This window comes from Accipiter gentilis, chromosome W, assembly GCF_929443795.1.
Source record: "Accipiter gentilis chromosome W, bAccGen1.1, whole genome shotgun sequence".
NCBI classification, from domain to species: Eukaryota; Metazoa; Chordata; class Aves; order Accipitriformes; family Accipitridae; genus Astur; species Astur gentilis.
The window spans coordinates 15,768,715-15,796,524 of NC_064918.1; the positions used below are offsets into that span (position 1 = coordinate 15,768,715).

The 27,810-nt window shown below is 41.5% G+C and overlaps 2 protein-coding genes across 5 annotated transcripts in view; one reads left to right on the plus strand and one right to left on the minus strand.

Annotated features, from left to right (window-relative positions):
- LOC126035295 (polyadenylate-binding protein-interacting protein 1-like) overlaps positions 1-9,117 on the plus strand; it is a 32,827-nt gene extending 23,710 nt beyond the window's left edge. For 2 of the 3 annotated variants that reach the window (XM_049793732.1, XM_049793733.1), the window contains 5 exons: positions 2,614-2,720; positions 4,108-4,225; positions 4,360-4,414; positions 5,024-5,117; positions 7,174-9,117. In XM_049793732.1, coding sequence (XP_049649689.1) covers positions 2,614-2,720; positions 4,108-4,225; positions 4,360-4,414; positions 5,024-5,117; positions 7,174-7,267 — 468 coding nt within the window. In that variant the 3' untranslated portion in view covers positions 7,268-9,117. The remainder of the gene's footprint in view (positions 1-2,613; positions 2,721-4,107; positions 4,226-4,359; positions 4,415-5,023; positions 5,118-7,173) is intronic. The other variant, XR_007504893.1, reaches the window with a different exon arrangement.
- Positions 1-27,810, minus strand: part of LOC126035320 (uncharacterized) — a 245,625-nt gene that overhangs the window by 56,585 nt on the left and 161,230 nt on the right. The gene's annotated exons all lie outside the window — the stretch shown is intronic.

A 27,810-nucleotide genomic window follows, 5' to 3' on the forward strand; every position in this document is an offset into this window, starting at 1 on the left:
CTGTATTGTCTGCATCATTACTAATGTAGAAATATATTTCTCTTTCACGATGAAGACAAGCCTCTTTGCTCTTAAATTTTACTTAGGAAAAAAATTATTAAGCTTTATGCAGGGAGAAACTTTTATCTTCACAAGCCATGGTTATACTTGTAGTTGGGAAGACAGCTTATTTTAGGAATGAAGGTCAAAAGCTAAACAGTATTTTTGTGGAGGTTTTTTTCTGTTGTTTTTTTTTTTTTTGTGGTTGGTTGGTTTGGTTTTCCTCATTCTTCCTCCTACTATAATTTTTTTTCAGACTCTTCTATCTTAAATTCCAATTCTGGGAACTTCTTTTGATATGGTGAATAGGGAAGAGAGGTTTTACATCCTCCAATTTAAGCCCTTCAAATGAAGTTTGGATGTTTAAGCAGATTGCTTCACAGCAAGTGTGAGGTTGTGTTCAACAAGCATATTCACTCCTGTGGTCAATCCTTATGTTGAAAGTGCTTCCCTGAGGCAAGGCCCACTGAAGGACCTTTCAAAAAGACAGTACACAAATTGGGAAACTTTCCAGTGCTGCTGTGTTTTCTGATTGTTCCCCAAAGAAGATGGAGGGCTCACTATTTCTGTGAATATTCACAGAAATATTTATTTGGCTTCACTGTCCATTCCAGAATAAAAGACAGTTTTGTGGGGTTTTTGTTTTGGTTTTTTTTTGTGGGTGTATTTTTTGTTTGGGGTTGGTTGTTTTTTTTTAATGCAAGTGTTTTCTGATGTCTCGAAGTATCTACAAATGTTGGAGTGTATCTGTAGCTAGACAGGGCTACCTCATGAAACCTTGGTTTCACTACTGAAGCAATAAATGTCTCCTGTTGTCCTTTCCATTTAATATAGTGATAGATACAGGGTTTTCACCTATTTGCTTTGCAATATATTTATTTTTAATTAAACCTTCTTGGTGCTGTTATCTAATTACCTAGTATCAAGGCAGGACCACAGTAGAAAACTGGGAATGTGAAACAAGTGCTGACCAAGATGCTTGCTTTTATCTTTGCGTTTTATTCCTTTGTATCATCAGATGCCATTCCAAGCATTTTTGGATCAGGTAATATTTATGCTGAGTTGTCATGGTTTAACCCCAGCCAGCAAATAAGCACCACACAGCTGCTCACTCACTTCCCCCCCACCCAGTGGGGTGGGGGAGAGAATCAGGAAAAGAAGTAAAACTCGTGGGTTGAGATAAGAACAGTTTAATAGAACAGAAAAGAAGAAACTAATAATGATGATGATAACACTAATAAAACAACAACAGCAATAATGAAAGGATTGGAATATACAAATGATGCACAATGCAATTGCTCACCATCCACTGATCGGCACCCAGTTAGTCCCTGAGTGGCGATCCCCCCACCCCCACTCCCCCCAGTTTATATACTAGACATGATGTCACATGGTATGGAATACCCCGTTGGCCAGTTTGGGTCAGGTGTCCTGGCTGTGTCCTGTGCCAACTTCTTGTGCCCCTCCAGCTTTCTCGCTGGCTGGGCATGAGAAGCTGAGAAATCCTTGACTTTAGTCTAAATGCTACTTAGCAACAACTGAAAACATCGGTGTGTTATCAACATTCTTCTCATACCTAACTCAAAAACCTAGCACTGTACCAGCTGCTAGGAAGACAATTAACTCTATCCCAGCTGAAACCAGGACATGAGTAGATCAGGAATTGCTATTAACTCTCACCTTAGTGACAAACTAATTTTTCCTAGTTTAACTCTTATGTCTTACTGTTCAGTTATTGGGCAATGAAGTACCTATTCTTAACAGAAAAGGCTTTCATCCACAGCAGTTCTAGACTGTCTGCTGCTAAAGCTCTCTCAGCAGCAGCTTAAGTTTCAGGCTGGCTTGGTCAGATAATTCTTGGCTCCTCTTATATATGCCCAGATGAAATTCTCTGGCATGTCTGATGCTAGGTATGTTGACTGAAGTCTTTCTAAAGCTTACTTAAACTATTGTTATTCTCGGGTAAGTGTGTGGCATTATCTGCAAAAATATGGTCTCTTTTTTTCATAGCACATACTTAAAGCAATTAAGATCTAATAAATGCTGTTAGTCCTTTCAAACAGGATTCAGAATGTTGCAATATTTCTGTGTCAATGTGACCCAAGGAACAGTATGGTTAAATGCAATCTCTGTGTCCCACTGATGCACAACTTCAGAAAGATGAAGAAGTGTGATGATTTTTCACAAGAAATCACTGCAATATTAAAAAAAAAAAAAAGGTTACATGTCTACGTTTTGTTGTAATGCACCTGTTTCACAGTGTAATTAAATCGCTGGAGAGTTGTTTCAAAATCGTGTTTCAAGACTGAAAGGAGGGAAGTGGCTATGAACTTCTAGGCAACATAAACATTGGACAGAGTTACCATATTGTCTGTAGTCTAAAATAAACTATTTACAAGGTCCATTAATCTGTTTAGTAAAAAGATGTAGGAGATTGGGACCTTCAACCCTCAGGTAGTCACACAATGCATCTAAATGTTAGGGATTGTTACAGAATCTCTTCTGTTGACAGTTTCTTGAAGTTTTATAATTTGCTTTTTAAAAAAAATAAAATTATTAATCCCTTGTCTTTAGTTGACAGGCTCAGTTTTAGAAGATGCCTGGAAAGAAAAAGGAAAGAATGATATGGAGGAAATGATTCAGAGAATTGAAAATGTTGTGTTGGATGCAAACTGTAGCAGGTGAGAAGATAAATTTATGTGCAGTGTTCTGTTTTTATACAAAACAGAACACCTTAAAAATCTTCAAGAATAATGAACAGGCCAAAACATTACCTTAAAAATTTTCATTTATGATAAGTAAAGTGATATTTGGGTCACTTCCCATGTAACAAAAAGTAATTTTCAGTTGGGGGTGCGTGTGTTTGTTTAATTTTTGGTTTTCTTTATCTTTTGCTAGAGATGCATCTTCCACTTAATGAGATGGTGGTGTGTGGTAGTTTGTTTAACCCTTTAGGTGTTGAAATCTCCCTTAAGTGCTTTAGGCTCTAAAAGCATGTATAAATAGAATAGTGGCAATATCTCATAGTTTATACTTTTTAAATCTGAATTTAACAGCATTAAATATAGTATACAAATCACTATAAATGTAAGGGCAAAATGGAATAATCTTTTTTTTTTTTTTTTCCTGGAAAATGGACCTTTTTGGCAGGTTCTTACTACAGGCTGGAAAAGATTGAGTAGTTGGCTAATTTATTCTGCTTCTCAATTTGCAATCAACTGCATGCATGAGGTTATCTTATTCTGCTGTATTTCATTCTCATTCTTGCAAGCTTACTAAAAACCTATAGAGGGTTCAAACACTGTGACCTGATCTCTTCCCATATGGAGGGAGGACAGCAGGTAGCTGGTAGCATCTGTTGGTTGTAATTTAGCTGCCTCCCAGGGAGGATGAGGAAAATCTTGCTTAAGGAACCAGAGAAAATAGATAGCACAAGCCCAAGGCTTCAAAGACAGAGAAGCATGAACCTCTTTTAATAGAGGAAACAACTGAAGGTATTTTTAATTTATTTTTTTTTCCCTTAATGAGACTCACTGAACTTTTCTCCATGGACTTGCTTAAAAGAAAGCAATTTCTCTTATTTTAGGGATTAAATGGGTGGTGGCATCTAATGTATTGGAGACATTACTTTTCACTGTTGACTACAGAATTTCAATGTGATTTAGAGGGCTAAAGTTAGGAGCATAAATTAGATGATTAAAATACAATTTGAAGATCACCCCTGTTTTCCTCAGTACTATCCTTTTATAAGAAAAGGATTTGTTCCTCAACTTGTGCTGCAGGTTTGGTATCTTGATTTAAAAACTATAGCAATTTCTATTTCATATGGACACCTTACTTTACCACAGAGGAAGCGGAGAGAGTGTTTAATAATTGAGAGGGATACACAAAGCATCTAGACTTGCAGGGAGAAAAACCCCCTAACTCAAAATTATCTGCAGACTGGACCAAATTTTGTCCTTTTTTGAGCTTTTTTTGAGATTTAGCTATCTAGTATATGCAAGATATAGCCCAATTATTGCTTAGCATAAAACACTCTAACTTTTGTGGAGCTTCTGTTTATTTCAGAGATGTAAAGCATATGCTTCTGAAACTAGTAGAACTACGATCAAGTAACTGGGGTAGAGTTCATGGAACTTCTCCACATACAGAAGCTACCCCTGAAAATGACCCAAACTATTTTATGGTAAGAATGTACTGACACTTCAGTTCCTTAATTAAATGTGAATTTAACTTGATTCGTAGACAGTCACATTGCTGAAAGCTACAAACAGCTGCCTCTCTGAACACATATAACTTACTGTATAACTTTATTCTTAGAATGAACCAACATTTTACACTTCTGATGGCGTTCCTTTCACTGCAGCAGATCCAGGTACATCACAAGCTTAGTATACCTGTCTTCTCAGTCTTCTTTAAAAAGTTGTACTTAATTTTATGTCCTGTTGAAGTACATAAAAAGTTGTTCTTAAAATATCTGAAACTCGTACAACTTAAAAGAGAAAATTACGTCTGAATTCCTGGCTTTGTATAACACATGCCTTATTCTGTATTAAAAGAAGGTAAATGTTTGAGATGGAGAATGTGCATTTGAGTTCATATAGTTCAGAAGAATTTGCACCATAGTCCTCAGCACTTGGTCTCTCCAGGAAGCCAGAAATCTTCATCTTTTGTTTGTCCGTTGTTAGTAGCAAAAGGGTTTGTTTCTTCCTTGGTTTCTTTGTTTTCTATAATCTGAGTGCAACATGGCATGACATCATTTGAGGTAAAGACATCTGTGACTACCTTACAGTTCTCTGGGAAGATAGGTATCATTCTTAGAGGTTGATTGATGTCCTGAGAAAACACTGTAGCAGGAGTTTTTTCTAGAATATGTTTTATGCCATTTATGGTTTCATTAAATAGGCTATTTTCAAACTGTATAGATGTATGTTAATTTAGATGACTAGTCATATATTACTTGGTCTCATTTTTACTATGCCAGATTACCAAGAAAAATACCAAGAGCTGCTTGAAAGAGAGGATTTGTTTCCAGATTATGAAGAAAATGGAACAGATTTATCGGGACCTGGAGATCAGTATGTTTTCTTTTTGAGTGATAGTTGGGGGTTTTTAACACTAGCTATTTTTACTGCAGACTTAGGAATCAAATCTTGACAAAACCTGAAACTAAATAATATTATTTAGCCCTACAATGGAAGCTATGTATTTGTTCAAGTGTAAGTTGGTTTGTAATCAATCACATAAGTTTGAAACAGACTTTATATTTATCCAACTGAGTAGGGCAATTACATTTCAGATATTTTTGCACACGTGCAAACATTCTCTCTTCTGCACTTAAAAAAAATAAATTTACAAGCAAAATGAAGCACCAGACCTTCAAGTGTTGGTAGTGAGGCAACCTGAATTAATTTGACTGATGTGCATACACATCCTAGCTAGAGATAATTAAAAAATTTTCAGTGTCTTTGAGGGAGGTGGTTAAGTTTCTCTCCTCAGGATAAGTAGTAGTCTCTCAATTAAATGGCTATTCAGTATTCCTGTAGAACAAGAAAAGCAACCTAATGGCAAAAGGGGAAGCAATAGATGGGAATATAGTCTGACTTTCTGATACTGGTTTATAAGAATTTGATAGGAAACCAGTGAAAGAAATACAGTTTAAAAAAAATTGCTCTGAGCTTTGTACTCATCTGGTTGAAGGAGGACTTTCAGGTCATGATTTAATACCCAAAAACATTTTCAGTGTTGTGTTTATGTGTGATAAAAGTGCTGGTCTGGATTGATATTTTTGTTAGTAAATTAGAAAACTTCTAGATGGCACCTAGTTGAGGGGAGTTGCAGGAACTTTGGAAGATAAATCAGGTGTCATCAGAAATCAACAAGCTCATACTGTGGAAAAAAACTACCCTCATGAACTGCTGTGCTTAGAACAAATTAAATACAAAATGGAGACAAACAGCAGTTAAACACAGCAAATCTGAAGAGTGACATGTAGAAGATTGTGAGTCAACCTTCACACAAGGTGACTGTGGAACCTTCTTTGTTGGAGGCTTAAGAAGAGCTTAGACAAATCTATCCTGATCCTCTGTCAGCTATTTCTCATGACTGACATCAGGGAGAAGGGTTCTATGTTGAGTTCCTTCTCAAGTCTATACTTCTACAGGAAAGGAGGAACAAATAAAATGTGTAGACTGTTTCTTTAATGCGTATGCCAATTCCCTTGTTTGGAACTAAGGCACAGAAGATGATAAACTGGGCACCTGAAACTAATGCACACTTTCTGAGAGTCAATAGCTGCTGACTTTTTTAAGACTGTTTAGAATTATATACACTATCATGTTCAAGTTACAACTCCATTGTCCTAGTTTATGGTGATGAATGCTCCAGTTGGACCTAGCGAAAACAAGGAACACTCAAGTTACTTCCTAATAACTGTGAGGAGAAAGCAAGCTGTTAAGTGATCTCCATCACTTCCCAGCTTTATTTTGAAACTCTGTAGTAGTCTCCATTCTGTGCAATATTGATTATCATTAGTGGGATCCAGTCTTTTCTCTTACCTAAATGAGACAGATCATTTCTGAAAGACTGGTTACCATGTAATAGAAGGTAATATAATGCAGATGCAAAAGGGAGGTGAATTAAGGTTGCCTTCTTTCATCTATCAACAAATAGGAATACAGGTTTTCTATATAAATATATTTTTCTGACTAGTGTGCAACCAAGATGGCTGATGCAGTATTTGAACTAGGATGTTAACCAACCAAAAATATGCTAGTATGATGTTAATTATGTTTTTTGTAAATACATCAGTGCAAATGCATTATTAAATTTTTGAAAGCTTGTATTGCATTTTTCTATCATCTTGGAAACTATTTCTGTCTCAACCTGTGGACAGCATAAGATGATCTAAAATGGTGACAAACACTGTAGCAATTTGTACATATCTATGCTGCTTTGAGGTTTCTGTTTGTTTTCCTAGTACCCATACTTTTTTCTTCTTCATCCCCTTTTAGTAAATGTCATAGTTAACTACTATTTATAAAGCTCTGTTTTATTCTTGACATCTACATAAATATTTCACCTATTTACTGTTTCTGAAAATCTGTACATAAATCTGATTATTATTTTTTTTAGGTATTTTCATGACCTTGATGACAAGATGGATCCAGAAATTGAAGAAGCATATGAAAAATTTTGTCTAGAATCAGAACATAAGAGAAAACAGTGAGATGTTACACATTAATGTTAGTTTATTAAACCAGTTTAGGTATGGTTAGAATACAGGGGGACACAAAACGTTTGTACCAAAATAAGGAAGTTTAGTTTCTCTAAGTACTAACTAAAGTTATACAATTTCCATTTTGTTAAACAGAATCTGCTAAAAATTGTAAACTTATGCCCTGTAACTTAAAATGTTGTGTATATATCATAGTTTATTTTATGGACAGGTATATGAACAATGCTTTGGCTGCAATAAAATTGATTTTAAAAGTATAATGGAAATGAAAATTTAATGGGGAACTGTCCCAAAAAATTTCCGGGGGGGGAATAACTTGATCTAAATTTAATTGCTTGCTTGGTTTAGTATACATTAGGACTTAGCCTTTTTACCATATACAAGATCTGGTATTTAATTTTTTTTTTTTTAAATAAGGACCATATGATCCAAATATGGATTTTATTTTTTTTAATTTTTTTTTCTGTAGATCACAATCATGAAATCATGAGAAGTGGTTTGTGAAGGGTTTGTTTTGTGTGTGTGTGTGTGGTGTTTTGTTTTTTTTCCTTTTCCTTCCTCTTTGTGGCGGTGTGCTTCCCCCCCCCCCCCCCCAACCTGACCTGTATTTCCCATAACCCTGCTCAAGTGATAACCACCAGTGGCAGTCGTATCCGGCTCAAAGTAGATTCAGGGGACACAGATAATACAATAGACACGGGCTAATTTGAGCAATGCACCCACCTAACCACAATGCCGGTCAATGTCTGACTCGAGCCAAATTTGGAAGAAACTAACACCTGTAGTCAGTATGCAAATATGACTGAGTCAATTATCTTACTCCATAAATAGTGGACAGCCCAGGGCCTGTTGAGCTCTCCTCTGTGGCAGTGGGATACATGCCAGGATCTTCCCTTGAGTAGGGATGCCTCTCAAGGTTGAGAGATTACTTGCTGCAACAGGTTCTCAGTAAGTGATTAATAGCATACTAAATTTTGAAAGCTAAGTGATATAAAGGATTGATTGTGCATATATAATCCTTTAGACTTAAACCGTTGACCAAGTCTGGGACTAGGAGTGGATCTAGGAGACTCCTCTCTGAGAAGGAGTTTAGAACGCAAGGGGATCCATTCTGAACCTCGTGCCTCAATGGGAGGATCTCCCCAACAGTTTTGTCTGACCCTGTCCTCTGTGCAGTAAATATCAAGTGAATCTTGCCATCAAATCTTGTTAACCCACTGTCGCGTTTACTATCAAACTTTGTTAAATCGATGTTTTATATCAATAAACATATTGCTACTTCTCTCTCATGAGTGAAGCGCGTCACTCCATCCGCGACACTTCTAAAACACATGAATGAGATCTGGACTCTTTCCTGGCATAAACATGTTATATGTTGATATGTGAAAAAGCCAGCAGTATTTTGGAAGTTGGGTGCTTTCAAGACCTTTGGTTCAGGTAAGCTTATTTTCAACTTTTACAAGCAAAAAATATCCTTTAATTTGCTCTGTTCTTCAAGACTACATGAATATAGTTATGTTTTAACCCATGCTTCTCCAAGAGTATGTGCATTGCTTGATATATTTTTTTAAGGTATCTTGTCGGGGGATGCAATGAGTCTATGGAATTCCTGACAGTTCGAGAACAGCGCGACCTTGAGCAGCTTGTACTATATCCTTGAGAAGTCTGGAAAGATCCGAGAAGACCAGTACGAAAACAAGATAGTGATAAGAAGAACCGTCCTGACAAACTCACCAATCATGGATTGTTAGTTACTAACTAAGCCAATCATATACTAACACATACTCTGAAGAAGGGGATAAAAAGGTGTTAGAACAATAAAGTAGCCATTTTGCATGATCTATTACTTGTCGTGTCCGTCTCTATCGCGACAGTATCTAACATGTCTAACCTTCCAGCAACCCCTGTAACTTTCTCCATTCTTCTAGTTATTTTATATAGTCTGTTTTAATTTTGTATTTTGAGTAAATTCATGTATTTCATAAATGTTAACATTCTGAAGCCAACTGCTCTTTTTTGACCCCATATAATCATGTTAGTCTTCCTAGGATACACCATTGTTGTTGTTGCCAAACTCAGTTGTACTTCTTCCTCTTACCTGTTATTGGTTAAACTGAGTAGAGCCCCTTACCAAAACCAAATGGGAAATATTTCCCAAAACATAGCTACTATAAAGAACACATTGCAAATATGCATGTAAATAAATATGTTATTTGTTTGGTGAAATAACTTGTGTGTCTGCTAATACAGTGAGCACTGACTGTTTTTTGGATGTTTATTTAACACACTCGTTTAGGTTGGAGTTTTGGAAAAAAAAATGAACTAGCTTTACTTCATTTGGTATAATTTCCACTGTCTTGTCTTTTTTGCTTTTAAAAAAAAGATTTTTAATTTTTTTTTTAATTCAAATATGCATTATAGTAAGGTAATAGTGTTTTCAAGGGACTCTGCATTATGTGTTTAGTTTTGCATCTTTTGATTTTTGTACAGTCTTTTTTCCTGAAAAGTAGCTTTCAGACTCCACATGTATGCTCTGTCGTGGTTTAACCCCAGCCAGCAACTAAGCACCACACAGCCGCTCACTCGCTCCCCCCCCACCCAGTGGGATGGGGGAGAAAATCGGGGAAAAAAGTAAAACTCGTGGGTTGAGATAAGAATGGTTTAATAGAACAGAAAAGAAGAAACTAATAATGATAACACTAATAAAATGACAACAGTAGTAATAAAAGGATTGGAATGTACAAATGATGCGCAGGGCAATTGCTCACCACCAGCCGACCGCCACCCAGCCAGTCCCCGAGCGGCGATCCCCCGCCCCCACTTCCCAGTTCCTAAACTAGATGGGACGTCACATGGTATGGAATACACCGTTGGCCACTTTGGGTCAGGTGCCCTCGCTGTGTCCCCTCCCAACTTCTTGTGCCCCTCCAGCTTTCTCGCTGGCTGGGCATGAGAAGCTGAAAAATCCTTGACTATAGTCTAAACACTACTGAGCAACAACTGAAAACGTCAGTGTTATCAACATTCTTCACATACTGAACTGAAAACATAGCACTGTACCTGCTACTAGGAAGACAGTTAACTCTATCCCAGCTGAAACCAGGACATGGGACTGGCAAGGTTTTGGTAGCGGGGGAGGGGGGGTTACAGGGGTGGCTTCTGTAAGAAGCTGCTGGAAGCTTCCCCTGTGTTCGAGAGCGAGCCCATACCAGCCGGCTCCGAGACTGACCCGCCGCCGGCCAAGGCCGAGCCAATCAGTGATAGTGGTAACACCTCTGTGATAACATTTTTAAGAAGGAAAAAAAGTTGGGACGGACAGAAAAACAGCTGCCAGAGTGAGGAGTGAGAACATGTAAGAGAAACAAGCCTGCGGAAACCAAGGTCAGTGAAGAAGGAGGGGGAGGAGATGCTCCAGGCACCAGAGCAGAGATTCCCCTGCAGCCCGTGGCGAAGACCCTGGTGAGGCAGGCTGTCCCCCTGCAGTCCAGGGAGGTCCACGGTGGAGCAGATATCCACCTGCAGCCCGGGGAGGACCCCACACTGGAGCAGGTGGGTTCCCGAAGGAGGCTGTGACCCCGTGGGAACCCCGTGCTGGAGCAGGTTCCTGGCAGGACCTGCGGATCTGTGGAGAGAGGAGCCCACGGAGCAGGTTTTCTGGCAGGACTTGTGACCCCGTGGGGGACCCACGCTGGAGCAGTGTGCTCCTGAAGGACTGCACACCGTGGAATGGACCCATGCTGGAGCAGTTCGTGAAGAACTGCAGCCCGTGGGAAGGACCCATGCTGGAGGAGTTCGTGGAGGACTGTCTCCCGTGGGTGGGACCCCACGCTGGAGCAGGGGAAGAGTGTGATCAGCCCTCGCCCTGAGGAGGTGAAGCGGCAGAAAATAACGTGTGATGACCATAAACCCCATCCCTGTCCCCCTGTGCCGCTGGGGGGGCTTGGTGGTGAAATCCGGGAGTGAAGTTTTGCCCGGGAAGAAGGGAGGGGTAGAGGGAAGGTCTTCTGAGATTTCATTTTATTTCTCATTACCTTGCTCTGGTTGATTTGTAATAAATTGAGTTAATTTTCCCAAATTGAGTCCCGTGAAGATAATAGTGAATGATCTCTCCTGTCCTTATCTCGACCCCCAAGCCTTTTGTTATATTTTCTCTCCCCTGTCCAGCTGAGGAGGGGGAGTGATAGAGTGGCTTTGGTGGGCACTTGGTGTCCAGCCAGGGTCAACCCATCACAACAAAATAAGTAGGTAATCTACATCTCCAAGCTTTAGAAATCAAACAAAAATAACTATAAAAGCAATCTTCTCCATTTAACTTCCATCTACAAACTGAGCGTTTAGAGAGGATCCTAAATTAAAACTGTCAAGAAAACTCAGAACATTGTATGTAGAAAAAGAGAAAAATACAGGGTTTTATCTCCTTAACCTGATTTCGGGAAGTAGCCTGTAGCAAAATGTTGTCAACAAATATTAGAGATTGACTTAGAGAAAGGAGAAGTTTTGACTATATGCCACATGTTCTGGGATGGGAAAACAGGATAAAAAACCTGTCTATCTTCTAAGGTACTCTAACATCAGCTTTAAACAAACCACCTCACCTGTTCTGAAGGTGAGGACATATTCCGAAGAACAGCAATATGATGTTTGGGGAGAAAAAAAAAAAAAAAAAAAAAGGAATGGTACAGAAGATTAAACAAACACCTCTTCTTACACAAGTAAGGAGATACAAAAAACCCACAGAAATTAAAAGAGAATGTCTATTGTTTATAAATAATGTACAGCTTATCTAGAGAATTAATTGACAATAAACTGTTATAAGTTTAAAAGTTCTGCAAGGTTTAGGAAAAAAAAAAGAAGGAAATTTTAAGAAAAAGGCAGAAAAATAAAAAGGACATTAAAAATCCTAAGATAGAGAGGGGTAAAAGTCACAGAGCTGTAGGACAAACCAATCTGGAAGCATATTGGAAGCCTCAGAATTGGTCACTCCATAAGCACCTTTCCCAGGGTTTGGAAAAGTTTTGCATCTGTTTCTGAAGCATCTGGTGCTAGTGACTATTTGAGATAGGTTACTGGAACACTTGTTTATTCCTGTATGAAAATTCCTATGTTTCTAAGTAAACAAAGAAAACAGCAGCAAAATAAATAGCAATAAGAAAAGTATCCATCCTCCAAGTTTACTTTTCAACCGACTCCAAATCTCTTCACTCCCCAGGCAGCTGTTACTCCTGTATATAGCATATCCTGGACTAAACGTAAGCTAATCTGAAAGAATGGAAGTAATAACTACAGTCTTAAGAAGAATTACTGTGACACTAGTCTTTTTGGAAAACTTACTCTTCTTAGTATTACAGTGATTTTACCAAGTGTCACTATAATCAAAGACAATTTCTAAAAGCAAGAATAAAACGTAGTTATTGTATATGCTGTTAAATTTTGATTCAAGAGCACTTAAAAAGTATACATATGCAATAGTACTGCTGCTAATTTGTCATTCAATTTCTGTCCCAGACTGAGAAGACCCTAGATCAGCACTGAAGCAGGGTCTCTAAATTCCTTCAGGGAGACACGACCCATGCAGGATAATGGACAAAACCATCATTAAACCAGTTTTACATATTTTCCAGTCTTCTAGCTGTCAGGCTATGCACAGTGTAGGACAGAGCAAAAAAAAGTCAGTTCTGATTTTCATACACCTGGCTCACATCGTAAGCTGGAACCAAGGATGCCCCCCTCCCCCCGAAAATACTTCAATCTGTCTGTTATCTGCACTAAAATGTAATCAGTACAAATATACCAACAAACCCTACGTGAAAAGATGCAGATCAAAAGTCCTTCAAGGTGGTACAACATAAAAGTTTCCTGAACAAAGAGATTATTTTAGATGGGATAATTACAACTACGTATAGTCATGCTTGCAGATGCTCTCTTTGTGAGGGCTGTATTTTCCCCTGCATGCACACACAGAGTTGCACTACCAAAACTCGTGGGGAACTCAGGCTTTTAACCAAGAAAAACATTTGTTTAAATACTTCCCTCAAGCAAGGTTTCAGCAGGAGCTCTGACCACCTACCCTTAAAGACTATTTGGATCCAAAGTATTCATAATAAACACAAATACCTTCTGCATAAGCCCTTTAAAACCAGTGTAAAATTGTACTGCAACTGACTGACTCAAGTAAGCTGACGACATCATTTAAGAGTGTTCTTTTTATTTTAAGTCTTTTCTGTACTAACGCATATCCGAAAGAAAAATTCAAGCTATCTTCAAGTGTAGGGTTCAATTATATGGAACTTAGTTATCAGGCCTGAAAGTAGCTCATGGTCACAAGAGTGTTCCAGACGCCTTTAGAAGGCTTTGAACAGAATAAACAAGAAGATAGAAGAAGAAAGATCCCAATTAGGAAAACACAGGTGCACATTCCACGATAAAGGGAACTTGGCACAAACTACGTCAATTCAGAGGCTTATCTCGACCAATTGGACTAAGACAAGTCTTGCATGCTCTAATTAACACAGCCAATTATGTCCTGTGTTTATGCACGTGGACAGAGTGAGTATAACTAACTGTATCTTATGTTTATGCGCGTGGACAGTATCATTGTAACCAATCACCGCTTATGCTTGTGCACGTGGACACCAAATGCTTGCATGCAGCAGCCAATCAAAGCTTCTAAACATCTTAGAGAATTGTGTAAGAATGATCAGCTAAGCTCAATAAAGTGGCGACTTTAATCATCATATTGGCGTTCTATCGTCCGGGCCCCGCACGGAATAATCCCTAAACCCTACATTCAAGTTTTAAAATAAAAGATTATTTGCGAGCAGCGGAGGAATGCACATAAGTCGACTCAATATGAGTGATAGAAGTGATTCAACTTTATTTGCACGGATAGCTCATATTTATACAACTTACGATAGTTATGCCTACTAGTCCTATTATGATTGGTACATTGCTAATGATTATTCATTAATAAAACACACCCACTTGTGGTTTGCAGCTATGGTTGTTCCGCAATTTTCTCATGGGAAGTTTCTCAAAGTTGTCTATGAAACTCTGCCAAGGTCACAGTGTCCTTATCTTTCTCCTGATATCAGCAAGACCAGCAGTTTTGGCCGAGGCCTAGTCTTGCTGCCCATGCTAACATTCCTTCACACACCACTCTGCTCGCACAACCTTTTTATAGACCCATGTCCTTTCTCATCAAGCCAATTCCCAACAATTCCCCCTTTTTCTTTTTGTGCGAGTAGAGCTTGGTTGGTCAGCTTTGAGAATCCTCTCATCATGCACCCATACACAATCCTGACTATTACACAGACCAATATCAACATACCTAAGCATCGTAAGGCTTCCTTAATCAATGACATTAGCCATGGTGTTATCCCGCCAAATATTGACTGTAACACTCCATCAAACCAACTAGTTTCTTGTTGGATCTTTTGCGTATGTTTCTTCAGCCAATCTATTTGTTTGTATATAGTTTGAGAATGATCACTTAAATTAAAGCAACACATCCCATCAACATCTTCACACCCGTGTTCTTGTGCCAACAACAGAAAATCAAGAGCTGCTCTATTTTGTAAAATTTTAACACCTGCTGTATTGCCCTTTGCAAAGATCTATGAACACAATTAATTAAACACAGTAAAAGCAACATTATACCTAATAAAATACATAAGAATAACAGACTGTTCAGGTAATGCCAATGACACACAAAAAGAGGTTTGATTAATAGCTTTAGCTAGTGACACCCAAACATTCTTACTGTCCCATGGCGTTAACCGATGTGGATCAATCACCGCTGTCACTGTCATGCTGCTTACTACAGTCAGTGTGTTCCATATCAATCTCAGCATAAGGTTGCAAATTTATGGGTAAATCAGGAACATATCTGCCAGACATGGATGATGTGATTTTTTGTCCAATTGCTGCCAAGGCTTGCCATCCCGGTGCACTTAGTTGTCTTGTAGAAGTTAAGCTATCACTGCACCGCAATAAATCCAGCAGCGGCTGTAAGTCTGTATTTGTAATACCACAACAAGGTGGAATCCACTGTAGGTCTCCGTTTAAATCTTTCTCCCTCTTTGGGCATTATTTCCCCTTTTTGTACACACAAGTCAATCAATTCCTGCATTTTATCCTTGGGGGATTTCTCTTCCACCTTACCCACTACTTTGGCAAAAGAGTCCATACTTTCTACAATCGCATTTGCTGTTTTTTCATATGCTTTTTTCGTCAACGGTTGCCTACACTTACCCCCGTCTCTTTTCCGCATTTCCTTTAACAATTCTAACATTGTCTCTTTTTGTTCTATTATTAGAGTAGCCAAGTCCTTGTTTGCATTATTTGAATCAGGGTATATGCTAGGTATAATTTGTTCATGTTGAACGGTGGTATCTGGGGGCTGTTTTCTCGTAGGCGGATTTTTACTCACTCCCTGATTCTGTAGGGTTTCCTTTAATCGTACGGTTAGGGAGGCTTGGGAACTGTCAGATGGCTGATTAATATCAGCAGTCCCAGGGAGTGGAGCAGAAGTCAAGGACACAGGAGTGGAGCAGAAGTCAAGGGCACAGGAGTAGGCGGACAAGCTCCAAAAAGTCTCTCTCGCTGCATTATGTTTTTCTCCCCGCTTTTCCCTTTCGCTTGCGGTTGGAGACAGAGAGCAGCAAAAGCAGACGCAGATGCTTTATGATCTGCTTTCATTTCTTGCAGAGTTGTCTTAATCAATTTCCATAAAGTTGCAAGACCTTTAACTTCTTTAGACCCATCACTAATTTCATCCCATAGGGAGGTTCCGATAGCTTCCCAGGTACTAAGCTCAAAAGCTGTACCCACACTCATTAAAAGGTTTCTGTCCTTGCTCCATTGTAGAAGCCGCTTTAAATCCCAAAACTTGCTTAACGCAATTTACCCCCTGCTTTTCTAAAAAGCGCTGTAATAATTCTAGGGCTACCTCTAGATCCATTGCCGGCCAGCGTCTCGATGCTCCTTGATTAAGGCACCTTGAATAAAAAGTCTTTGCAGCCTTTTTCCAGTAGCCCTCACTGACAGCGAACCCCTTTTGGACGGTCCAGGCACGAGAATTAACACACCAACCAAGACGATCAGCGTTCGGTTAATCTGTTGCCCCCCGGTCGCTGCTACCGGTGCTTCTCAGTGTCCGCCGCTCCTATTCTCCGTTTTTCGGTCCCTGTACGGGCGCCATTTGCGAGCGGCGGAGGAATGCACATAAGTCGACTCAATATGAGTGATAGAAGTGATTCAACTTTATTTGCATGGATAGCTCATATTTATACAGCTTACGATAATTATGCCTATTATGGCAATCCTATTATGATTGGTACATTGCTAATGTTTATTCATTACTAAAACACACCCACTTGTGGTTTGCAGCTATGCATGTTCCACAACTTTCTCATGGGAACTTTCTCAAAGTTGTTTATGAGACTCTGCCAAGGTCACAGTGTCCTTATCTTTCTCCTGATATCAGCAAGACCAGCAGTTTTGGCCGAGGCCTAGTCTTGCTGCCCACGCTAACATTCCTTCACACACCACTCTGCTCGCACAACCTTTTCATAGACCCATGTCCTTTCTCATCAAGCCAATTCCCAACAATTATTTACAATAGTTTAATCAATTTACCTGGCTTTGGAGCTGCCCGAGACCTGAACATCTGGTGGATTCTAAACATTCGCAAACATAGCATCTTTGCAGAATGCACCTTAGGTGGTAACACATTGCCAAAACCAGGAGTTGAGCACCCACTAACAGCAACACGCAGAAGGCTCGCCATTTCACCCAGACCTCACAGCAGACTCCTTGCCCTGTATGGAATCCCTGCTGCACACGTAAAAACAAAGCATGAATTATTAATGATACTAGATAGAAGGTATGTAAACTCAGCAGCTTAAGTCCAGTCAACTGATGCTAGCCACGAGATGATCATTTCTCCCCACCTTTTCTTTCTAGCTAGAAAACAAAATCCACTGGTTTTCCAAACTGAGTAAGGCAAATATCAAACTGAAGCAGTAAGCCCATGAGAGAACTGACATTACAAGTTGACCTACTGGTTTGGGTTTGTGTGGTGGGATTTTGTTAGCGGGGGAGGGGGCCACAGAGGTGGGTCCTGTGAGAAGCTGCTAGAAGCTTCCCCGGCTCCAAGTCGAACCTGCCTCTGGCCAAGGACGACCCAATCAGCAACGGTCAGAGAACGTATTTAAGAAGGGGAACCTGTCAGCGGGGGAGGAGATCGGAATGTGAGAGAAACACCTATGCAGATCTGAAGATGGCCATGACTCCATGGGAAAGCCTGCACTGGAGCAGCCTGTGTCTGAAGATCTGCAGCCCGCAGAAAAGACCCATGCCAGAGAAGTTCATGAAGGATTGCAGCCCGTGGGAGGGACCCCACGGTGGAGCAGGGAAAGAGTGCGAGGAGTCCTCCCCCTGAGGAAGAAGGAGCGGCAGAGACAAGGTGTAGCGAACTGACCACAACCCCCATTCCCCGTCCCCCTGCGCCGCATGGGGGGAGGAGGTAGAGAAAACCGGCAGTGGAGTTGAGCCGGGAAGGAGGGAAGGTGTTTTTAAGATCTGGGTTTTACTTCTCATTATCCTTGTTTTGAGTTGATTGGTAGTAAATTAAATTGATTTTGTTTTTTCCCCCGAGTCTTTTTTTTTTTTTTTTTTTTTTCCCCGTGACCATAAGTGGTGAGTGATCCCTCCCTGTCCTTGTCTCGACCCATGAGCGTTTCTTTATATTTTCTCCTCCTCATCCCAATGGGGCCGGGGGCAGGGGGGAGGAGCGAGCGGCTTCGTGGTGCTTTGTTGCCGGCTTGGCTTAAACCACGACACCTACAGATTGATATTTCTGTGACTCAAGACCGTGTTCTCTTTACACCCTTGCTCTAAACAAGCAACTCCAACAAGTGAAAACCTCCTGTGCCCCAAAGAACCAGACAAACAATTCAAACCCCAGCCAGAGCTCCCAGAGGAGTTACCCTGAGCAGGACAGCAGCTTACAGGTGTCAGGAGACATACCAAAGCAGGCAGTTGACGTGGGAAAGGCACCACTGGGGAAAGTGGGGCAGCGGGGAACGGGCAGAGGAGCTGGTGCGCGCTCCCCGCCGGCTGCCAGGCCGCCCTCGCTAGCAGGTGGCTACTGGCTGCTGGTAGAGGGGCTCTTCGCCCGGAATCCCACTGTCCGCATTTATGGAGGCACTAACGCGACGTCCCATCCCTCCCCATGGCTCACAGCAGCGGCCCACCGCTCTAAGTCAAGGATTTTTCAGCTTCTCATGCCCAGCCAGCACGAAGGCTGAAGGGGCACAAGAAGTTGGGAGGGGACACAGCCAGGACAGCTGACCCAAAGTGGCTGTGGTGGGTTGACCCTGGCTGGGTGCCAGGTGCCCACCAAAGCCACTCTATCACTCCCCCTCCTCAGCTAGACAGGGGGTAGAAAATATGACAAAAGGCTCTTGGGTCAAGATAAGGACAGTTTAATAAAGTGAAAGCAAAGGTTGCGCACGAAAGGAAAGAAAAACAAATGATGTTATTCTCTACTTCCCATCAGCAGGAGATGTCTGGCCACTTCTCAGGAAGCAGGGCTTCAGTACATGTAGTGGTTGCTCCGGAAGACAAAATGCCCCCATTCCGTCTCCCTTCACTTAGCTTTTATATCTGAGCTGACGTCATATGGTATGGAATATCTGTTTGGTTAGTTTAGGTCAGCTGTCCTGGTTTTGTCCCCTCCCAAGATCTTGCCCTGCCCCAGCCTGCCATTGAGGGGAGGGCAAAAATGCTGGAGAGCCAGCCTTGATGCTGTGCCAGCACTGCTCAGCAGTAGCCAAAACACTGGTGTGTTATCAACACCTTTCTAGCTACCGATACAGAGCACAGCACTGCGAGGGCTGCTATGGGGAGAATTAACTCCATCTCAGCCAGACCCAATACAGTGGCCAAAGGGATATTCCATACCATGTGATGTCATGCCCAGTATATAAACTGGGGGGCGTTGGCTGGGTGGGCGGATCACTGCTCTGGGACTTACTGGGCATCGGTCAGTGAGTGATGAGCAATTGCACTGTGCATTACTTGTTTTATGTATTCCAATCCTTTTATTATTATTATTCTCATTTTATTACTATTATTATCATTATTATTTTCTTCCTTTCTGTCCTATTAAATTGTCTTTATCTCAACCCACAAGTTTTACATTTTTTTTCCCCTGATTCTCTCCCTCATCCCACTGGGTGTGGGGGAGTGAGTGAGTGAGTGAGTGGCTGTGTGGTGCTTAGTTGCTGGCTGGGGTTAAACCATGACAATATGAAGGAGAGTCTAGGGAAAAATAGTGGGAATCAAAAAATGGCAAAGAAACCTAGAGAAAAAGTTAGATTTTGAATCATGGCTTTTTCTTTCAGATCCAGGTGTATTGCTTTAATGCCTTCAATTTTATTGGCTTGAATTACTAGAGTATATTTCTCATCGAAATAACTACTTCTTTTGTGAATTTTCATGTTAACATAGGTACATCAGAACTGCAATAGAATGGTGTAAAGTTTTGCATGAATGTAAGGAGATTCCTGAATATACTGCACACTGTGTAACTGAAGAAAATTGGTAGTTATCTTTATCCTAAATAATTGGCTACAAATATTGTTGAAAATAATGGTCAGAAAGACTATGAACTCTGAAATTTATAGACTGCATTTCTTAAAGGTCAAAAATGAAAACTGTAAATCCATTTATTTTGTATGGTTTCTTATTTTACTTATAGTGTTTAAAATGTTAGATGAGTTTTAGGTGAAGCTTGTTTCATTGTGCTTCTGCCTGTCTTATTTAAAAATCAGAATTATGGTTACTTTGCCAAAGTAGGATTAATGTTGCAGAAATAGTATCTTGCAAGGTGAAAAGGAGAAACTAGACTAAGAAATGAATCTTTTAACAGAATACCAAGCAGTTCAAAACAATACTTTGAACTGTTAAATGACATTTGGATCTCTTGCTAATATATTTGTCCTTTTTAATACATGCTAGTGACCGAAGGTCTACTGACATCATATACAAACATAATTGGGAATTAAAAATGTGTTAATTGAAATCGATTACACAAGCACTTGTTATTCAAATTATAGCAGATTCAGTAGCTGATGAAATGAAAATTATATCTATATTTATACATATATACGGCAAAGAGACTATTCTTAGCAGAGCCCTGATTTTTGGAAACACATGATTGACAAATGGCAGCCATTGACTAGTGATATGAAAGACAAAAATAAAGCATTTTTTTCCATGTGGATTTTGTTCACCTAATTTTCGCTATTGTTGGAAACTATTAAAAATTAAATCTGAAGTAGAAAAATACATTTGAGAACCTTTTTTGATACTAAATTGATTAACAATCTTTTTTTTTTCTTGGACAGGTCTGCTGATGCTGAGCTTGAAAAAAATACAGGGATTTAACTATCTTTTTGAAAGCTGTAAAGATTTTTCACTTTTATATTCCGTAATTCATCTGCACTTTTAGATCATCAAAGGCTCTCTATCCTGTTCTCACCACCTTCTACTGTTTTACCCACTTCTTAAAATTAGCTTTTTAAGACATTTTTTGTTTTCTCATCATTTTTGTTTTATCATATATCTTATCCAACTTGTGTGTAACAGCACCAGAAACAAAAACAGCAGCAGAGTTAAAAACTAAAATTTAAAAATTCACCAAAAAAACCACAAACCCTTTAATGGGTATTGCATCAGTTTTGCTAACACTCATCTGCTAATCTGCTCTTGAAAGAGGGATGATGCAGTTGCCTTTGGGCTTGTTGCAGTACAATACCTTTTTGTTTATCAACTACCTCAGTATTGTTCCACAGTTCAGCCAGCTCAAAAATGTATGCAGCACTGCATGTCTTTAAGCTAGCATTCAATTTTATTAGTATGAAAAGTACATGCTGTTAAATTGTGCAATGTCACATCAGATAGTTTCCTTTTTAAAGTAACTTTTGGATGAATTGAAGTCTTAGTAAAGACCTTTTCTAGAAATGTTATAGATGTTTTAAGTAACATACTCCCCCCCCTTTTTTTTAGCTTTATGTAATTACCATGCTATGAAATGTGATACTTTGTAATGCAGAATGATGAGTACAAATATAGAGAAGCATTTTTCTCCTTATTAGGGGGATGTCATGGATTAAGCCCAGCTGGCAACAAAGCACCATGAGGCCACTTGTTCACTCCTTCCCCCAAGTGGGATGGGGAGGAGAAAATATAAAGAAAAGCTTGTGAGTTGACACAAGGACAGGGAGGGATCACTCACCACTTACGGTCACGGGCAAAAAAACAGACTCAACTTGGGGAAAAAAACCAAAATCTATTCAATTTACTACCAATCAAATCAAAACAAGGATATTAGGAAGTAAAACCAAATCTTAAAACACCTTCCCCCCATGCCACCTTCCTTTCCGGGCACAATTCCACTCCCAATTTTCTCTACCTTCTCCCCATGAGTGGTGCAGGGGGATGGGGAATGGGAGTTGCAGTCACTTCATCACATGTTGTCTCTGCTGCTCCTTCCTCCTCAAGAGGAGGACTCTTCACTCTTCCCCCTGCTCCAGCGTGGGGTCCCTCCCACAAGTGACAGTTCTCCATGAACTTCTCCGATGTTTGTCCTTCCCATGGGCTGCAGTCCTTCGTGAACTGCTCTAGTATGGGTCCTTTCTGCAGGCTGCAGTCCTTTGGTCACAGACTGCTCCAGCATGGGCAGTCACAGCCATCTGTGGGGGTATCCCCCTGCTCCGGCGTGGGGTCCTCTCTCCCCGGGCTGCAGGTGGGCATCTGCTCCCCCGCTCCCCTCCATGGGCTGCAGGGGGACAGCCTGCCGTCTCACCGCGGGCTGCAGGGGCATCACCTCCTTCGGTGCACCTCCTCCCCCTCCTTCTTCAATGACCTTGGTATCAGCATAGATATTTCTCTCACATTCTACTCCCCTCTCTGCTGCAGGTTTCCACTTCTTAAATATGTTATTCTGGGACACTACCACCGTCACTGATTGGGTTGGCCTTGGCCAGAGGCAGGTCCGACTTGCAGAATAGGAGTGTTATATTCTGAAGAGCATTCAATTAATAGTCCGAACTTTATAAATTCCTCTATAATACTTTTCACTCCTCGCCTGTCTTCCAATTCCAGGGGATATTGCTTTATCTTAACAGTTCATGCTCCTCCTTTGATTTTAACAACAACCAATTCTGCATTTTTAGCCTTTCCAGGTATTCCTGAGGCCCATACTCCTGGGTATACCTGGTCTTTTATTTCTTGTACAATTTCCTTTTCCCCAATTTGGGGTTCAATAAGAGCCAAACTTAAAATTTCAATGTGGTTTTCCTCTGGTATTTTAAATTCAATTTCACATCTTTAAATTTTATCCCAGCATTCAATTGTTCTAATAAATCCCTTCCCAAAAGTGGTCTAGGAGCTTCAGTTTCTAATGCACTGAATTTTGTACTTTCAATGAGATTGGCTGCACCCATTATCTTTGCCGTCTCAGATTTCAGTGCCTCCTCCTGTGCACAAGTTAGACATGCTCCAAAAATAGTGCACAGGATACCTTTAACTTTCCCATATTTTTAAATATTTTTTTTCTTTCTGACTGTCGTGGTTTCAGCCCAGCCGGTAACAAAGGACCACGCAGCCGCTCGCTCACTCCTCCGCCCCACTCCGGTGGGATGGGGAGGAGACGGAGGAGAGAAAAGAAAAAGAAACTGGAACCTCGAGGGTTGAGATAAAGGCAGTTTACTGGGACAAACACAAAGAAATTACAACAACAACAACGGTACTAATGAAAGAGTATACAAAAAGAGTGATGCACAGTGCAACTGCTCACCACCCGGGACCCGACGCTCCGCCACTTCCCCCACCAAAAACAGAGAGCACCCCCCGGCCCACTCCCCATTTATATACTGAGCATGATGGCACATGGTATGGAATAGCTCCTTGGCTAGTTCAGGTCAGCTGCCCCGGCTATGCCCCCACCTCCCAGGTTCCTGTAAAAATGAACTCTATCCCAGCTGAACCCAGGACATTATCCACCCCTTATTCTATACCATCTACATCATGCCCAGATCTTACATTTTTTTCCAATCAACCACTACTACTTTCCTGGTCTTATATATAAGTATATGGACTCCACCCCACCCCGACCTCGCACACACACACATGGTGTTCCTTTAGCCTATGGGCTATCCCTCTAATGTGTCCATCAGTTTTGGGGCTCTATCTGTTGTAACAGTTCTTCAGGATAAGAGAGAGATGGTGTGAGATGTTGGGTTGTTGCATGCTGCCTCTGGAACTTGTGACTAGTACATCTGGTGCAACCCACGCCCTTGGTCTGCAGGTCGAAGATGTTGATCTTGAGGAAATTGTTGGGCGCCAGTTCAAGTTCTATCGCTGTTGTACTTGGCTCAGTTTCAAAAGTCCATCCTATAGTCATTTGGATAATTCTCACAATAATACCCTTGATATGGCATATAGACACTACAGATACAATGACATGCATTGGCAGGTTATTTAGCAGTTAAATATCATACAGCCCAATTCACCGGCTATTCTCTCCCAAAATCAAATCTCCCTGAGGTACACATCGAGCTTCCCCATCCTTCTGCATCACCCACCAGGTGTACCCAGGTCCTTGAGCAAAAACAACCCCTTGAATGGGTTTGCCTCTGCTTGAGGGAGGACTAACCCAGACTGTCTTTCCTAACATACTCCTCATGCGCACTACAGGGACTTTATCCCCTTCTACAGTATGTGGAATTCTTGGTTGGGCGGGGCCAGCCCGATTGGCGGATCCTCTAGTATTAACTAACCAGGTGACTTTTGTTAAATGTGTATCCCAATGCTTGAAAGTTCCACGCCCACATCGCTCTCAATGTAGTTTTCAGCAGTCCATTGTATCGTTCGATTTTTCCGGAGGCTGGTACGTGATAAGGGATGTGATATACCCACTCAATGCCATGTTCTTTGGCCCAGGTGTCTACGAGGTTGTTTCGGAAGTGAGTCCCGTTGTCCGACTCAATTCTTTCTGGGGTGCCGTGTTGCCATAAAATTTTCTCTTCAAGGCCCAGGATAGTGTTCTGGGCAGTGGCATGGGACACAGGGTATGTTTCCAGCCATCCAGTGGTTGCTTCCACCATTGTAAGCACATGGCACTTGACTTGGCGTGTTCGTGGGAGTGTGATATAGTCAATCTGCCAGGCCTCCCACTGCTTATATTTCAGCCATCGCCCTCCATGCGACAGGGGGTTTTGCCGCTTGGCTTGCTTAATTGCAGCACATGTTTCACATTCATGGATGACCTGTGCGATAGTGTCCATGGTCAAGTCTACCCCTCGATCTCAAGCCCATCTATATGTAGCATCTCTTCTCTTATGGCCTGAGGTATCGTGGGCCCACTGAGCCATAAATAGCTCACCCCTACGTTGCCAGTCCAGGTCCACCTGAGACACTTCAATCTTGGCAGCCTGATCCGCCTGCTGGTTGTTTTGATGTTCTTCAGTGGGACGACCCATGGGTACATGAGCATTTATGTGACGTACTTTTACCACTAGCTTCTCTATCTGAACAGCGATACCTTGCCACAGTGCGGCAGCCCAGATGGGTTTACCTCTGCGCTGCCAGTTGCCCTTCTTCCATTGCTGTAACCACCCCCATAGGGCATTTGCCACCATCCCTGAGTCAGTATAGAGATCGAGCACTGGCCACTTTTCTCTTTCAGCAATGTCTAATGCTAGCTGGATGGCTTTCACCTCTGCAAACTGACTCGATTCACCTTCTCCTTCAGCAGTTTCTGCAACTTGTCGTGTAGGACTCCATACAGCAGCCTTTCACCTCCGATGTTTTCCCACAATGCGACAGGACCCATCTCAACAGGGCATGTTGCCTCTCATTTTCTGGCAGTTTATTATTGTTGCCTCTTGTGAGGCAAGGCGACCCGGTTCGGAGAAGACACGACGGCAAAACGTACAGGCCGTTCGGGCTAGTCACACACGGACACCAATGTGGTGGATGGCGAAAAGCGTTTATTTCCCGTGTTGCTTCCTTATATAGCCACGGTGCGCTTGCGTCATCACTGAACTGCTATTGGTTAACGTAACTGGAGGGGGTGGGGCCCTACCTTTCCGTACATGGCGAAATCTTCCGATCGGGTTACCTGTCTAACCACATTTCCCCCCCCTCCATGAACAAATAAACTTATATAACTGTGTTAGTAACAACAAGCAAAGACAGATTACTGACAGATACACAAAACTGCGACTATAATACGTTAGTTACTTATCATAATGCGTTTCAAGCGAATTGTTATCACTACACAAGCTGCCTTTGTTCTAAGTACATAATATCAATTTGATTTAGGCGGGCTTTAACAAATTGAGCTAGCTTGTTTAAAAGGCAAGGACCGATTATAAGCGTGAGAACAATAACAATAACTGGTCCCATCAAAGTAGATATAAGGGTAACGATCCAGGGGGATTGGGTAAAGAGCGAATTAAACCAATTTTGCTGAGAATATTCTTTGCGGCGTTGCTCCAGCCTTTCTTGGAGCTCTGCCATAGATTTTTTAATTGTTCCTGAATGGTTGGTATAAAAACAGCACTCTTCATTAAGGGCAGCGCATAGACCTCCTTGATGCATAAGTAGGAGATCTAGTCCACGCCTATTCTGTAACGCCACTTCAGATAGGGAGTTAAGGGACGACTCTAGGAAGGAAATGGATTGCTGAATTTCGCGTAAGTCTTCATCGATAGTCATCTGCAGTTGCGTCAGGCTTTGTTCCTGGGATACTAACGCTGCGATGCCTGTCGCTGTACCTGTCACACCCAAACTTAAAAGCACCGCGAGACTAATAGCGGTTACTACCTCCCGTTTCTGTCGTGGGAGATTTTCCTCAAAGCTGCGAAGTACTTCATCATCGGAATGGTACAGGATTCTAGGAATAATAACAACCTGAACACAAAAGTCGTTAGCTTCATTAAAGTCCTTGATGGAAATGCATGGGGTGACACCTGTGGAGTTGCAAGCCCATACCCCTGAAGGGACAGCCCAGGAGTAGGTCCCATCCAGGACAACAGAGGTATTGCAAATATGTCTGTTACGCTGCACTACCTGTTGATTGCCTATGCAAACTCCTTCACCCGAAACTTGTTCTAGTGTGATTCCCTTTCGAGGAGTATTCCACAAGCATTGACTGGGGCTACTTTCTTTGGAGTAACTGAACTGGGCGCTAAGGGCTACACCCTCGTAAAAGGGCGGAATGGTGTCATAGCAAAGCCAACAGGAATCAGTAAGGTCTGGCTTTGTTGCGTTTAGTGATAAAAATGCTGCATCTAGCATGCGGTAAAATAAGGTAAAAGGAGTCGTTTGAGGCACTCTATAAGGGGGTGCTAAAACCGTATTAGGTTCTGGCGTAGCGCCAATAGGGTCAGGTGCTGGGGTGTTACTTAAGCTTTTACGTTCTTGAGCCATAATTTGGTTAGGTCCAACGGCAGTATGATGCTGCGGTGGAAATCTAATAACTTCTACGACCACGCTTGGGTCTTGACCCCATTTATGAATGAATACTGACCACATTTTGCCCAACGTCCAGCCTACATCTTGGGGTCGCAAAACTGTTACATTTAAGTGGGAACAACTTCCCCTTTCACTAACCATCCCGTCTACAGCAAAGGTGGGTTGTTTGCATTCTTGCGGCCAGTAGCTTACGTACAGGAAGCTATCTCTCTTAGGCGGTTTCCACCGATTACTAGTTACGAGAGTTTCACAGCCCCAATATCCGCAGAACCAATAACCGGGATAGGTACAGTAGCTTTTCCCGGGGTTGGAACCGGGACACCAATACGTTTGCCAGTTAACGCGATTCTCTCCTCGAAAGTTAAATATGTCTTTGAGACTAACAATAAAACTAGGGGTGTTAGACACGACTTGTGCTATTACTCTACCATCTGTAGGGTTGCGAAGTGTCCAGGTGCATGGCTGATAAGGGTGAATGTCCGATCTTGCCTGTACTGTATAAGTTAAGCTCAGGAACAGGGAGACACAGAGGCATAGATGCTGTCGCGGGATCGACGGTGTTCGCTCTGGCGGTGAAATGTGAAACTGACGAGGGGAATCACAGCTGCAGACCTGTTAAAAGAAACTCAGAAGTTTCGTTAGTTTCGTTACGCAACGTGGGTTTTATCGACTTTAAAGGACACCACTTAATAATGTTGTCTTTTTCTACTGCCGCATACCCCCAACTTGTCAGGACTAACTTCCATCCTGACTCCCAATTTCCTAGCTCATTTTTGATACTAACTGGTGGACCTTCTTTTAAGGCTTCGGTGGCCCAGTGCTTTTGGGAAGGGGTCTGTGTTTGATCTCCCCTTGGAAATTGATTTAGCGCTAGCATGGCGGTGGCTAACAAGCGTGGTTGTTCCGGCGGAGGGATATTGTTCGTGAACCCTTCTGCTCTGGCTAGAGTCTCTAGCTTAGATTTTAGAGTTTGATTCGCCCTTTCT